The 16042-nt window shown below is 32.0% G+C and overlaps 1 protein-coding gene across 1 annotated transcript in view; it reads left to right on the forward strand.

Moving 5' to 3' along the window:
- The first annotated feature begins 5716 nt into the window (after positions 1 to 5716).
- Positions 5717 to 16042, forward strand: part of LOC118202662 (uncharacterized) — a 254323-nt gene continuing 243997 nt past the window's right edge. The window contains exon 1 of the mRNA XM_085821526.1: positions 5717 to 7160. Coding sequence (XP_085677652.1) covers positions 5732 to 7160 — 1429 coding nt within the window. The 5' untranslated portion in view covers positions 5717 to 5731. The remainder of the gene's footprint in view (positions 7161 to 16042) is intronic.

The raw sequence follows: 16042 nt of genomic DNA on the forward strand, positions 1-16042 counted from the left end.
GATGTTTCATTGGAAGCTTTTTAGTTCTATATTTCAATGTTTTCCAGCTATGATGCGACTCGATATGTCGTGGTTTGCGATATTACGCAACTGTTGCCTAAAACTGGACGTTAAAGAAAAATTTCAAACTGCATTCTTGAAATTAATAACATATTATGAATTCAGGCATACAATGTATATAATCATACATAAAAATAATTTCTTTTACAATATACGTACAATATTCATATTGTAGAGACATTAGGATTATTTCGAAGCAGGAGAAATGATAAGCAATGGCCTTGCCGGGACTCGAACAATGAACTTTTGAAATACGCCCCCAGCATGCTGACCACTACACCACGAAGGCATCCTAAGAAAGCGGGAGAAATACCTTATAATGTTTATACAATTTGAACACTGTATTTCTTGTGCATTGTTATTTGAACATTGCATTTATACATTGCATTATTTTGTAATCTGTATAATGTGTACATGTTTATACAATTTTTGCAGTGTATTTTTCTTCTACTTAACAATGCTCCTACTAAAAATAATTTCGTCTCGGTCCCTAAATAAAAATAACATTTACAGTTTCCAAATCATGAAACTAAATCTTTGTTGTTGAAGAACATTGAAACTCAAATGAAAAGTAATTTCAGTTTTAAAAGCTGTGGCATTGCTTGGAAAATTGGAATTCTTTTTGGTACCTGTTATAATGCCTCGGTTTATCATATTTTGGGATATTACGCAGCTGAAGCTTTAAACCGCGTGTCAAAAAAAGTACAATTTGTATGCTAGAAATTTTAGATTAGAGTCTAACAGCTCGAAGAAGAATTTACAGTTGAAAACTAAATAAAAAAATCAAAAATTTCAGAATATCTTAAAATTTATGCCCGTCTTCCTAAATAAAAGATAGTATTTGTTGTTGCCAATTCTTAGAAAGGAATTTATACAAGCAAGACTATTAAATAATTATATGTAAAAGACATTTCAATAATAACATGAACGAAATATTTTAAATGACTGTATTTTATAATTTCAGTTATTTATTTAAAAATAAACTCTTTCAGATTTCAAATCCCTTTTTTGTTTATTTAACATAAATACTGACTACAATGTTTCAAAATGGCATGCAGCATTCGAAGTTCAAATCATGCTATTTAATATTCCATTACACACGACTGAAAAAAAATTGTACATTGACATTTGGATGTGCCTCTACTTCGAAATGCGTCCTGTTTGGACCACGAAAAAAATTGTTAGGATCACCATGGACGTGAAGAAAGAAATTGTTGAAAATTATGAAGATGGCTTACGGATCCGGGATCATGTTGTAGGGTTCCCTTTATTTTTCTAATAATTTTTTTTGGGGGGTAGTAAGTCTTTCCAATACATTCTAAATTTACAGCTACGTTTCTCTGCCAGAAAAAGTTTACAGGATTATGTTTTATGCAAATGAGGTAGAAACGTGTATTTAAGCAGAAGTCTGGGTCACTTCAGTTGGAGGGGTTGTTCTGCCTTTCGGCCACGTTGTTGCTGCTAGTCTAAGCTTACTGTCCTAAGGTAGCACTGCTACATGCCTGTTAGTATGCGCCGGTGATCTTTAAATAAGAACCAACTCCGTTATCTGATTTTATGCAGCTTCGTCTCGTTACTTTTATTTAGCATTAGATTAGTTTCATATTTTCTAGCTTGAGTTAAAGCTCAAGTAGAAACTTATTGTACGCTCGAGAAGGGGCCATCTGTTCATCTATTTTGAGTTGGAATAAAAAATAATTTAACCTTTCTTTGTACTTGTTACTTATAATATAAAGTATTTCTCCCGCCTTCTTCCTAGTGTAATGGTCAGCACACTCGGCACGTATTCGAGAGGTCCGTGGTTTGAGTCCCGGCGAGGGCATTACTCATTTTTAATGTACTCTTGCTTGGAAATAACCTAATGACTCTACAGTGGTGCCCGAACTAAAAAAGGTGGTGGATGATGATTCTCCACCACCAGGATTTGGGGATTGGGTACCCCCGAATCCCCAGTCGCCCCTTAAAAGGGGGATTATATAAAGTATTTCTCCCGCCTTCTTAGCATGCCTTCGTGGTATAGTGGTCAGCACACTCGGCGCGTATTCGAGAGTTCCGAGGTTCGAGTCCCGACGACGGCATTGCTCGTTTTTCATGTGCTCTTGTTTCGAAATAATTTAATGACTCTACAACAAGCACTCAGCGAAAAGTCGCTACACATTTCTTCAATATCCTAGCTTATAAAGGAACTCTAATTTAGCTAGGCTATTACAACGTGTTTAACTTACAAATGTTTAGCCTATTACATAATGCATACTGTATGCCATAATTATCTCAATTAAACGTCTATCAAATATCATAGCCGATTTAATTTCTCTTACTGTTAAAGACTCTAATTTCTTACATTATTTTAGAAACTAATATAATACTATATATTATTATAGACACTATTAAATTGGCTAATGCTGCGAAGGAGATGAAAATGATTACCAAACAAAATTAGAGATGTTAAAGAATGTTGAAAAATTGTTTTTGATCTGAATAGCAGAAAAACGTTTATATACCGATATTGCATATATTATAAAGTATTACATTCATTTCTGTGCAGTATGTTTCACCCACTGCATTTGTATTTTAGTAGTAAATCGTGCTATAAAAATAACAATAGTTTTTTTTTTTTTTTTTTTTTTTTTTTAATAAGAACGGGTTTATTATCGGTGGGCATTATCGATTTTGTCTTTATTTCTTATTGGAAACGTTCGTTCGATTTATTATCGATTTTCCCTTTTTTCTTAAGATTTCCTATTCCGTACTTCTTACCGATATGTTGTTATTACTCCATCGATAACGACTGTCGTGTTCGTATATCAATAATCATTATCGTCTGTGATGTCACATAACTGCATAGATGACAGGTGCTTCCGTGCTAGATCTAATTCGGAGATGAGATCAAGGGATGTATACAAGAATACACCGGGATCGATATTTTATCATTATGAAAGTAAATGCGCTTGAATTGATCTATGGTATGCACATCAACCCATTTTGTAAAATCGATTTCCGATTCTTCGTCTTCTAGAAAACGGCATGCGAAATTTTCACTTCGGATCGGTGAATTTTTGGCTTATCCGGAAATTTCTTAAACGTTGCTGCTTCGTCCATAATTATTCCCGATAGTTTTACCTTGCTCATGTTTTTTATCCATTAAAACATGTTTTAATTTTTCCATTGGCGTTTTTTTACGACTCAGTTTCACCGCATTCTTCAAAACGAAGATATATCTGATAATTACGTTCATGAGATATTTAGTTAATGAGGTATAATCGGTGATTTAATACTGCCTAAATTAAATTTCAACTTTGGTTTTCTAGTAGCCTTACTACCTCTAGGAAAGTAAATGGCATTTATTTTTTCATTGTTAAACTCTATATTTTCTTCTCTACTCCAGTTCATAAAATTTTCCTCTAAACTCTTAAAAATTTTTTCGAGTTTCTCTAAAGAGTCATCGTAGACAATAGCCAAAATATCATCTGCAAAGCAGAATAATTCAACATCATTCATGTTAATAAGAATTTTGACAATGGAGTCTCCAGAACAGGGGTGCGCTGCAGGAGCCTACTCTGAATGTGGTCTCCCATTCCTATACTTACATTTGAGGAAGTTTTAATACTCGTATGAATAATAAAAATACCAGTATTTTGTCTCCCATACGACAAAAAATTGACCGGGATATTTTAATTTCGAAATTTACAGTTTTTGATGTCTTTTTCGACTTGTCGCGAGGAATCGGTTAATTAAGTTGGAGGAAATGAGTTTTAATGAAGTGCAGCCACATCACTTTTTTGTTCTTCTTCTTTCAAAAAACCTTTTACAGAGATGATTTATTTATTTATTTATTTAGATACCTGGTTTTTGATCCCTGGATTTTCCAGCAGCTTCGTTTTTCAAGGACTTCGTGTTACATTATACAAAACATACTGCAGTTTAAACTTCACTAAAATTATTTACATATCTATATCTATAAAAATTCTTAAAAATATGTATTTCTAATGTATCTGTATTACGTATGCATTTATAGTGTCTGATAAATGGATATAGTGTTATAAATGATTATAATATATGCTTATGTGTGGTTGTATAACATTGCATTTTATAGGCAAATGCTTATAAATAATTGTATAGGGTATGATGTACGCGTTTATAAATGATATAATATCTTATTAATGACTGTAGAAGGCTACAAGTGATTGCATAAAACTGTACATTACAGGCAAAGTCTTATAAAGAGTTATATATAATTAATTTTTATAAATATTATATTACTATAATTTTCATAAGTTACAAAGAAGCGTATTGTATATTGCAAAGAAGCATATTTCCCCCCCTCCAATGAGTAATTTACTACTGCAGTTTAAAAGATTAAGAAAATAAAACAGGAATTACAATTTATTGGAAAGTTTATTATTACTATTAAATTTCTCAGTCTGTTAGGCTAGTAAGCAAAGAGTTGTTAAAATTCCAAGGAAGAATTAAAGATTTTATGGTGGAGAGCCGAATAAATAAATAAATAAATAAAATTTCTGATTGCTTTTGTAACCTCTCAGGGTTCCGATTAATTTCGTCATTTTCTAGAAAAGTTTTAGATGTTTTGGTTTTTCAAAACTTTATTCTAAAGTTGCCCCCCCCCGAAAAAAACTTTAGATTGGTACGAAAAAAAAATGTTTATGTGGACTATTCTTCCAGTCTTTTTACCTCATGTTACTTTTACGTTTCACTGCTATAACATCACTGATTCGTAGCAGAGGGCCTATCCTGGAAGCTTTCGCGTCCTGTGGCAAATTTTTTAAATTAACTTTCAGATAGCAACAGTACATTACAATCAATTCCAAAAATTCAGAACTTTATTAACAATACACGTACATTTCGTTTTTAGTAATAAATATATTTTATTTTATTTATAGCATACATTCCTGACACCTGTAATATATTTAATAAAATTTTTTTTCTAACACCTAATCTGTGTTCACGAATTATCTTTTGCTTCTTGTTTGGCTAAGATTTCCTTACATCCCCCCTCCATTGTTATTCTCTGCCCGATTGAATATGAAATTCATTCCGAAATATTTAATGGAAATTAATTCATTAATGTGCAGACGATCAGTGATGCTCCATTTGAGGTACACCATCTCACAAAAAACAATTCATGTTCCATTTCGTTCGCAGGTGACGACCCCAAATGATGCCTATTAGAGGGCATTAGGTCACTTTTCATCTTGTAACTGTATTCTTTCTCGTTCACGAACGTGTATCTCTGTCCTACTTTCCAAATTATGAGAAATTTCTATAAACACCTTATAAAGTAGGTACCTTTATGCATATCAATTACCCAAATTGTTTATTTTTCCAAATTTTTAATTCATTCGACTACATTTACTTTAATTTTTTTTTAATTCAATCAAATTTATTCTCCTTCTGTTATTGGATGGTAAATGCACAGCACACGTATTGCTGTTTTCCTTTCTCACTACACGAGAAAACACAAAATAAAAAATTATTTTCGTTACAAAACTTATTTTTAGACAGTCCATTCTTTTCCTCCTCGATGGCAACAGAACGGGGGGGTTGATGTGTTTGTTATTTTTATACTTAAGTAGCTTGGGGGGGAAATGTGAACTACTCATGTGATAATGTATTTATTTCTTTTTACGCACTATTTAGGTTCTCCGAGACGGGAATGATGAGAGACGAGGAAGCAACTGATGCCTTCCGTCTCCAACAGATGGCGCTACCATCGCCCGTCATCTCTTCCAATGATGCAGGAGAGGCGCATACGTCGAGTGCGTCGCCTGGCCGAGTTCCTCAGTCGTCCGTCGGATGTAGAGGAGTTGTGAACGGAGGGTACTGCGGAGACGCGGAAGAATATAACACTCGCTTTGTTGACAATCGTGTTGCAGTAGCAGTCAGTGCCGAAGAAAGGACAGGATCGCATGATCAAAGCACCGCCGATTCATTCGGACAGAGTTTATTGTACTGTGTTCCTTCAACAACCACTAGTAGTAGTACCTCGTGCGAGGATTCCAATTTCTCGAGAGGGGATGCTTTTCGCATTCCTCGTCGTTATCCACGGATAAATCGAATTTATCGGAGTCGTCTTTGGTTCGAGGGTCGCCACTGGGGTACACCTTTACCCCGTGATGCTAACCGCGGCCCCAACTCGTCCGATGTGCCCAGCTCGAATATCCAGTTTCCGGATCGCCCAGAAGTAGGTCAGGACACTTCACGCTTAAGCTCAGGTGGAAGAACCAAAACTTCTTCCAAGGAGAGTAGTGCGTCGGCGACTGCAGTGCAAGTCGCCGCGAAGGAGGTGTACAACATTGGAATATTTTACTCGGATACTGATCTGTGCAAGAAGTCTCCAACCCTTTCGGATTCTCCCCATCACCACAAGCTGGACCATGTGTGCGAGTCTAGCGTATCGTCCGACAAACAGATAGGTGACGTAAACTTGTCCAGCAGCATGACCAGCCTCGGTGGAGGACTGGGGGATGGGATATCTGTCCCCCATGAACATGCACGTCGTTCGTCCAACAGTTGCAGGAGTACGAGGCGTCTCACGACCCACACTCAGCTGACGCCGGATACCTTTGCACCACCACCACCACTGGATACACCGTCTTCGGATACTAACATCAACAACAACAACACGCTACCAGACATCTTAAACTCCCATCTTCCCCCGCCTTATTCCACTCTTCCCCCAGTGACGGTGGAAAGGGGAGGAGGGAGTCGACGACTGCCCCCTCCGTCTCATCCACCACCACCACCTCCCCCGACGACCGCCCCGGCATGCCCCCACTTGACCGCCAACCCTCGCAGGACGTCCAGGGGAGGCGGCGGTCGCGGCGGGGCTTTCAGGGGGTTCCACCCGAGAGAGCGTAGTGGGGGGCGGAGGGGCGGCCCCAGCTTTGCAGGGGCGCCAGCAGCCTCCGAATCGGACGAACCGAAGCACTGTTGTGGTGTGATGGTGACACAAACTGTGAGCATACGGTGGTTCATTGTGATGATAGCCTTTGTGGGCCTTTGCTGTGCCATAGTCGGCACTGTACTGGGTGCCCTGAAAGCTACAGGAAGAGAACATCTCACCGTGTCCCTGCTCATGATCGGTAAGTACTTTTCATTCAGTCTCATTATTTCTCATTAGTACATGACGAATTATCAATGATACTTCAGAGACAGTCTTCAGAATGTAAATGTGTTTATCTCGTATTGTTGAAACATGACATTGTATTCTTGTAAGTGTTTTTTTGGCTTTTATGCCTTATCACATAGGAAGATATTTTGAAACAATCAATAATATTCTCTCAGTTCTTTTTTAGATATAAGAAATAAGTAATCTCTAGGATCTGCTACTGGAATTATCGGTTTTAGCTGCACGAATATCGTCTTTTGGACCTTGCTAATAGTTGATTGGTTGAAAATAAGCTAAATGTAACTGAGTTCAAATGGATTAAAAAATAGCTCTCATACAGGGCAAAGGGACCTTCGCTTCTGATACTCCATTCAACGTATAATCAAGCCAAGTCAATTTTAGTAGCTGTATGCGCCAGAAAAGTTGCTGTCTCAATCACTTCGATGTGTAGTAAAGTGCCGAAATTTTTTCTTTCTAAAACTTTTATGACCAAATAAGTGGTAGTCTTCTCCTGACCAGGACGATCTAATAAAATAAATAAATAGTATTTTTTGCTATTTTCTAAAATGAGTTTTCCCCCGCTGAATTTAAGTTATGTTCACTGTCTCTGTAATTATAATTTCGAGCATATTTTTTAGAACCGTAATATTTTGCAAAGCAAAGGAAAGATAAACATTTTTTAAAAAAATTACTTTCAATACATTAAAATTAATATAAGAAATCGGAAAGTTTTCAATTTTAACTATCGCCCAAAAGGGAAATTTTTAAGTTTATTATGGCTTATGAGTAGAGATTATTGAGAGGCATGACTCAAGTGGAAGAGCGAAACATTTTGATATATGATGAGCGAAATTTAGACTAACATGGGAACGTTGCATTTCTTCTGTATATTTAAAAAGTGAAAAATATGCAACGCAGTTCTGTAAAAATATTGAATGTCTTTTATTAACTATATATCATGAAATGAATTTTTGTATCAATCAATCAGATTAAAAAGTTGAAAAAAAAAGTATTTTTAAGAGCGGCATCTATTGGTTTAAAAATTTAGTTTGTTAATTGATAAGAGACAGATTAAATACGAAAGAATAATATCTTACATTTTCGCGAATGGCAGCAGACTCCAATGAAAAGTGAAACAATGCAAAATCGTGTTTTGAGACTAATAATAAAGATTTTTTTTTAAAAAAACTTAGTCATTATAATGCTAAAGCTTTGGGTATTATACCAATTAGGGATAGATATTTGAATCCTACGAATCCTAAAAAGGATTCAGGATTAAAAACTCAAATCTTCACCCTTTTTTTTCATGTAGAATCTTTCAAAATCTAACATAAAAAATCTGCTAAATGTACGCCTTTATAAATGAAAATTACGGTAAGCATTGTGTAAAGAAAATCACATTTATGTAATGTTTTATATATGGTCATTTTCTGTTAGCATGTAAATTAAGAAGGTTTCGCTTCCTAGCCGCTTAGGCCAAATTTATTATCATTTGAGTTATGATTTTGTATCTTTCCATCGATTTCATTCGAAACGAGTTACGTTTTTAGCACATTTGTTGTCATTTACTAATGTCAAATCATTATTAAATAACTATTATTTATTATTATTATTTAGAAGATACATAACAAACGCCATATAGTTAATGATAATTCATGGGTCTTTGATGTAGCGTTTTATTTTTTATCATTCTTTCTTACTTCATAAAAAAAGTTCTGATAATTTTAAGTTAAATATTTTTTTAGGAAGAGCCTAAATAAACAAAAATCTATTTTTAGTATCAGCCTAATGTAATCGAATTTTTTTAAATACTTACCAGAGAAGTTTATTATTTTTCAGTTTCGATAGAAATCGCTCGCCACATTAAATAGACATTGTTGCCAACCATATTTCAAGAAAATGCTTTCATTTACCTTCGAAACAACTGCACTGCTAAATAATCACTTAAAATAATGAGCTATCATGTTTCTGAATTATTAGCAGCACGTTTTAATAATTGTTATCTTTTGTCAAAATTAAGACTCAATTCAAAAGTAATTTCAAATTTGAAAGTTCCTGTTTTTATTTCTGCATTTATATTTCGAACGTAAAATATCAAAATGTTAAAAATACTGGATTACATTTTCAATAAAACTTTAAAAAAAGTGTAGAGGGAGATTTACAATCTGTACGTTAATACAAAATTTTATTGTCAATATTCAATTTAATATTGTATGCAGACGATAATGTACACAAGAATGGCTAGAATTTTTGCGGTAGGATTTTTATCACTTATTGAAAACAAAAACATCATTTAGAAAAGCACCTCAGTGTGTTAATAAAATAAAATAAGATAAAATTAGGGGGGAAAAGGGGTGTTTCATACAAAAAAGCCTTTATTTAAAATGGATATGATAATAAATGCTGTAAAACGAGGAAAATAATTTATAATATGGGAATAATAGATTAAATAATTCTGTTGGCAGAATTCATCTGCAGTGTTATATCGCGATTAAGAAAAGCTTGGAGCGCCCATGGTAATAAAAAGAAAATGTTACGTTTATACGTTTGGCAATGCAATTGAATTAATAGATTTCTTTGTTTAGGCGTCGCACGCTTTCATTATTCAGGATATAAAATTGTAGAAGAATTTTGTTAACTGAGTTATTTGATGTATTATTCCCATTAAACTCTATGATAAATTATTTTTCTTCTTTTAGCCCATTAATTATCATATTCATTTTAAATAAAAGAGCTTATTATATAAAAACCTTTTCTTTAATTGTATTTTTTCTTATTTTTAGTCTCAATCACACGTTGCAACGTTAAAATTTTTAGTCATCATTAGAACACAAGAAAAGAAATTACAATAAAATTATGAAATAAAAATAACTAAACGTCGTTCAGAGAATGAAGAAATAGCTTTGAATGTTCAATTTCAGAAACTAGGTGTCATAATGAAAAAGCGAACAGCAGTAAGTCATCATTAAGTGCGCGAAGATGATATACTCAAAACCCCTTTTTTCTTTTGTCTGCTTCAGACCACAACTTTTTTCTTTTTCTTTTCTTTTTTTTTTTTTTTTTTCTTTTTTTATGTAGAAAATCGCGAAGTTTATTTTATCAAACTCTGAAGATGTCAAAACTTTTTACCGGATACCTTGAAATTGTAAACTTATAAACAACTAATAATTTAAAAAATTGAGCGATTTTCAAAAATTCACCATGGATCAGAAATTAAATTAGAATTTTCACATAGGTTTCATTGAAAGTACTTTTTTTGGGTCTATTTGATGACGTAAACAGTAAAATTTTAATATATTTAGTTTGTTCTTTAAGCGAAGATATGTGCGGAAAAACGTTTAAACATTAAATAAATAAAAAGAAAAATATATAAATTAAAATTTTGAAAAGATCGCTTCACCACGCTGCATTGTCATCGAGAAACACTGTGTCTACAAAATTTTGAAACTCGATAGCTTATCAGGAAGTAAATAAAAAAAAAATCGATGACAAAATTCTATTTTCAATGAAATGCCATGAGTTATAATAAAATTTTTGTAATTAGATACAATGATTGCTTGGAAATTTCATACTCACAGTCCATAACAGTGTGAATTATACAATACACCAGGAAAGTGTAAAGCATATATATATATATAAGTATATTTGTTCATTTCTAGATGAACACGAAGTTGAAAATCAATTTCTCTTTTTATCTTTGATGATGTTGCGATATTGATTGTCCCCTGTTTCGGTGTAGTGTTGTTGCTATTGTAAACCCTTTGGCTCGTACAAATGTTGAACCGTAATCTTCAGAATGATCGATCTGTATCATCAGCGCGATAACCAGCGAGATAACTGTGTACTCGTTTGTGTACATTAGTATTCGTTTGGTATTTTATGTGCCTCATTAAACAAGGTAACGTTGTGAGTTTTTTTAATTAATTAATTAATTAATTAATTAATTTTATTTTCTGAATTTTTTTAATTAAAATATTTTTACGAAATAGGCCGAAAATCCGTAAAAATTTAAAATAATTATAGAATTTGAATGAATCGGTAATAACAGAGTACAGTTTGTTCGAAGGTGAATTCAATAGGAGTTATTTAACTGACCATCGGTTATTTAACCGATATTTTTGTTATTTATTAAATTAACATATAAAATGTTCTTCAATATTTTTATTAAATTATTATTTTATTTATACTTTTAATAAATTCATATATTTTTTATTATATCATTTTGTCGGTATTTTTGTTAAATTTATTCATATATACATAATATAAAAATATGTAAATTAGCTTTATAATTTAATTCAGCAATAGCATCTTAATTTCTCATTTTTGATTTGTGTATTCCCTCTGTATTTTAGAGATAGTAATAACTTTTCTGGACTGCTTCATTTCCAGATCGGTTTACGTTACATGGCTTGCCTAACGCTAATAACGTAACTACGCAACTAATTCGGAACTTGAACCCAAATTTTGAGAACTAAAAACCTTTCTAACATAAACCCAAACCTTCTCTTAGTGAGCTTCCATAGTGGATAATTGCGCATTGCACTAAAAATAATAACTTTGTTTGGTAAGACATTTCTATATGAACAGCTTTTCTTTCACAGTTGAAAATTAATAACAAATAACTCGTCTGACCGACGAGGATCTACAGTCCGCGATGAAGATAATTTCTAGTAATTGTCCTCCAAGTGTCTAGTTACAGTAGGAAATAAAGAATATCATAATTATTTACATTGAAACTTACTTTTTCTTTTTTTGTATATATAGAAGGAAAACTGACTAAGGAGAAACAGACTAAATTGCCATTATTTATTCTCAAACTTAAACCATTTTCAATGTCTTGCCATAACAAATAATGTCATAATTATGCTAATTAGTTTACGGGAAATATATTCCCAAGCCACATAAAAGGGGATCTTATTGGTTAGTCTGAAATCATTGCTATACAGGATGCTGAACTATATATTAATTGTAATAATCGCAATCATGGGGAGTTAGGGGCAAGAGTCCTGATTTTTTAAAGCTGAAACTATTTAATTATGAGTTAGAAGATGGATTAAAGATTCTATATAACATCAAATGGCAATACTCTGAAAAATAGTTATTTTCCCATTTGCCAGCCAGCATGTCATGTAGTTTAAGTCTTACGTCACTGAATAGCAACACTTGTTAGATGAGAAAAGCTTTGATAGCGTAACGTAGCAAGGTCCATAATTTGGTAAAATTTCGTTAGAATTTCTGGTGTCAGTATACTAAAATTTGTATAATTTTCAATTAGATATATCTTTGAAAAGACAAAATAAAGATATAAGTTATTAAGAAATATGTTTATTACTTGATTACGCAGTGTGCAGTTATAATTCGAAACATGAATTAAAATTCTTTTGCGTCTTAGAATAACAGTGAAAAATGACAATTTGCCAAGCTGCGTATATGATAAATTAAAAATCTTATGCCGCTTGGAATTTTAATAACTTGGCAAACTGTTTAGTCACGCAAATGATAAATGTTCTGGTAAGGAAACTTAACATGATTCCAAAGCTTCAAAGACAAGTCTATAGTCCCTTTATTGACGAAATAATGCTTAACTTATGACTAAACACGAAAATTATTTTTAAGTCACTCAGTATAGTACTCGGTTAAGTAAGCAATATTCTGTAATAATTTGAAAACTAAATTAATGATCCTCTCACACAAGATTGACAAAAACTGTCAATAATTAAATTTAATTGTAATTTAGATTTTTCTCTTGCAAGAATGGCAAAAATTGCCAGTTCATCAATTTTTCTTTTCACGTGGATGATAAATGATATATTGGTTGAACGTAACGTGATGCGACAAATGAGCAAGTTAAAGTATTATTTGAAAATGATTCGCTTTGTTACATTGATAAAGAATGTACTGTTTTGGAACGAAAGTTCTTTTGAAGTTGTTTGCAAATTATATTCAGTAAGAAACGTTAATTCTAAACATTTATTACTAATATCTGTGTTCCTTAATATTAAAGGAAGTGAAAAATTATATACTGCAATTTTTTTAATGTAAATTTGAAATGAATTGTTCATTACCATGAATGCATGCATGAAAATTCCCATTATAATGGTTAATATGATAATAAAGTATGGGTTAAGTACAACATTTATAAAGCAGCTAAATAAGTATGTAGAAAGCAAAATGTATAATTATCTCTTTTCCAAAATCATTAGCATTCTTAGTCTGTGCTTCGAATTCCAGTTGTTGCTATCTTATAATGGAAATCTTATTTCGTTTGTTTCGAAAATAAATAATCATGATTACTCTGCTGTTTTCTTATTTTCATTCTATTTGAGACAAATTATTAACGATAATTAGAATAAAAAGAAGAATTTGTATTTAACGAAATTGTAATTAAAAATATCCACTTCGTTAACTAATTAACATAAGATGTTTTCCGCATTTAAAAAATAGTATTTCATACAGTTATACATGTCGCTGTTAAAAAGAATTTTTTTAGAGATTTAAGAATTTGTAAAAATATTCCGAATAATATTGAGTTTCATTTTTCAAATTTATATTTATTCTTGATTCTTATCTAAAAGTTTCATTCCGACGCAGACGATATAAACTGCGTCTGAAATAAACAAAATAAAAGTCGTAGAATTATTTTATTTAATGTTTTCATTGCGTATTCACATCGTATAAATTAATTAATTTTATGATAGCGTTGTTATTTACTCACTGAGAATTTTAATTCTGACGAAATTCTCAAATGAATTGATAAAATTTTCAGATCTTATGTGCGAATTAGCTTGTACATCCTTATGCAGCAAATGTTTGTTTAAAATATAGCGGGTAAAAAAACATTTCAGTTCATTAGCCTTTAAAACTCGTCGTGATGGAATTCCACATATTTTCTCATGAGAATTTTCTCAAGAGAGCTAGCTAGTGCTGTTACAGAATAACTATGTCAAGTCATTGTTCTATGTAATTTTAAATGATAACAATTTAAAATAACATTTATGTTGTATAAAAGTTTTTTCAAAAATTGATTCTTTTTTTAAAAGGTTTTTGTCCGTGATGAGATATTAACATTAATAAACTTACTTAGCTGTGACAAATAACTACTTTTTTAAATGTGTAATATTTTAGGCGATTAAAAAATACAACAGTAATATTTAAAAAAATGCTTAAAATACGTACATACATGGAAGTAGTATAACAAGAGATCAATATAAATCATAGTTCAAATAAAACAGAAAGTTCTTACCTGAAATTCTTGATCTGATGAGCTTCAGAAACATTAATTGAATCAATTTTAGATATTAATCCTTTGTTTACATAACGTAATCAGGTTGTGTAAACAAAGTACTTTACACTCTTGACGATACACAATACATCTTACTAACATTCTAAACGTTAACATAATTTTAGAACAGTTATGGGGTATCAGCGCCGTCTATCGGCTTCACTTTACAGCTCGAACAGTAGAACAATATGTATTTTAAAATGTGAATTGAAAAAAAAGTATTTTATTTAAAATTAAGGCAACCACGTTCTAAAATTTTCATTTCAAAATATATTTTTTAAAAAATAAATTGTGAAAAAACATTTTACTTGCCAAATTAAAATTATTGAACTTTAAGTTTCGTTTTTTAATAATGCTATTTAACATTACAAAGTTTAATTAAGGTCTTAAATATTATTATTATGTAAGTGGTAACAATAAATGTATTATTTACAATTGTGTGCTGCAGTAAAATTCGCAAAGGTAGCTGAATTTTTATCTTCCTGAGAGCTCAAGCCTTTAAGTACCTTAACGAAATGAAAAATTTTGCCAAAGAAACCAGCAAAATTGTCCATAAAGTTTTAAAATTGCACATCAGCAAATTTATCAAAGTCCAAATTCTTAGAATTAGAGTCTTTTAGCCTCTTGGGTTGCAGAAACAACAGGAACAGGTTTCGTAGATTTTTTTGACAATCTTCTTGTTTTCTTTCGACAACCGAGAAGTGGTCTTATGATCAGTTGAACTATGGCGAATTTTTGGATAAAATTCGCAACCCTTATAAAAAGCGATATGGGATTTTTTACACCTTAAGACATTGCAGCGCATAGTTGCAAAATAACTGTCTGTGGCCAAATTTTTGGCAGCGGAAGCACATCATTGTAATTCGATTCGATCTGAATTGACAGATGGTAACATTTAGATTCAGAATTGTTTTCTTTTTATAGATGCTTCTATCTGCATCATTCCGCGTCAGAGACGCAAAGAAAAGAGGTAGATAAGTGTGCTGTAGTATAAGAAAATAATTTACTAAATATAATTTACAAAGCTACTTTTTAATTCCAGTTTTCTTATAAAAATATTCTATTTTAATTAACTAGTGTTTCATGAAATTCATTTTTAAAAAAGTAAGTTTTAAGAATTAATATTAACACATTAAAAAAATCTGATGTGTACACCACATGACTTCCTTGTACGGAATATTGAATTATACGCAATTTTCCTGCATTTCATTTAAACATATTGAGTTAACAGTTAACGAATTTTGAATTAAATCTACTTCATGGATAACGCATAAACCACAATAGAATAAATGCACTCTCTAAAGTTCACTATAGTTATTTACCATAGCGACACTTCGGCCCTAGGTTCACTAAACAGCATTACATCTCATTCATTTTATAACTCAGAGTACACAAAAATTATATCATCTGAAGAATTACCACAAGTTCTATTCAAATGCTATAATAAATCTAAAACGATGTATAAAAGAAATTAAACAAATAAAAAAGAAACAGTTTTTCGCAGACAATTCAGCGCCGCTTACTGCATGCGCTACTAATTAATACAATTCTCACTTCGCGGTAAAGCAAAAATA

The sequence above is a fragment of the Stegodyphus dumicola genome, chromosome 8, assembly GCF_044657685.1.
Source record: "Stegodyphus dumicola isolate Sdum_Otavi_A_Nest chromosome 8, ASM4465768v1".
Classification (NCBI taxonomy): Eukaryota; Metazoa; Arthropoda; class Arachnida; order Araneae; family Eresidae; genus Stegodyphus; species Stegodyphus dumicola.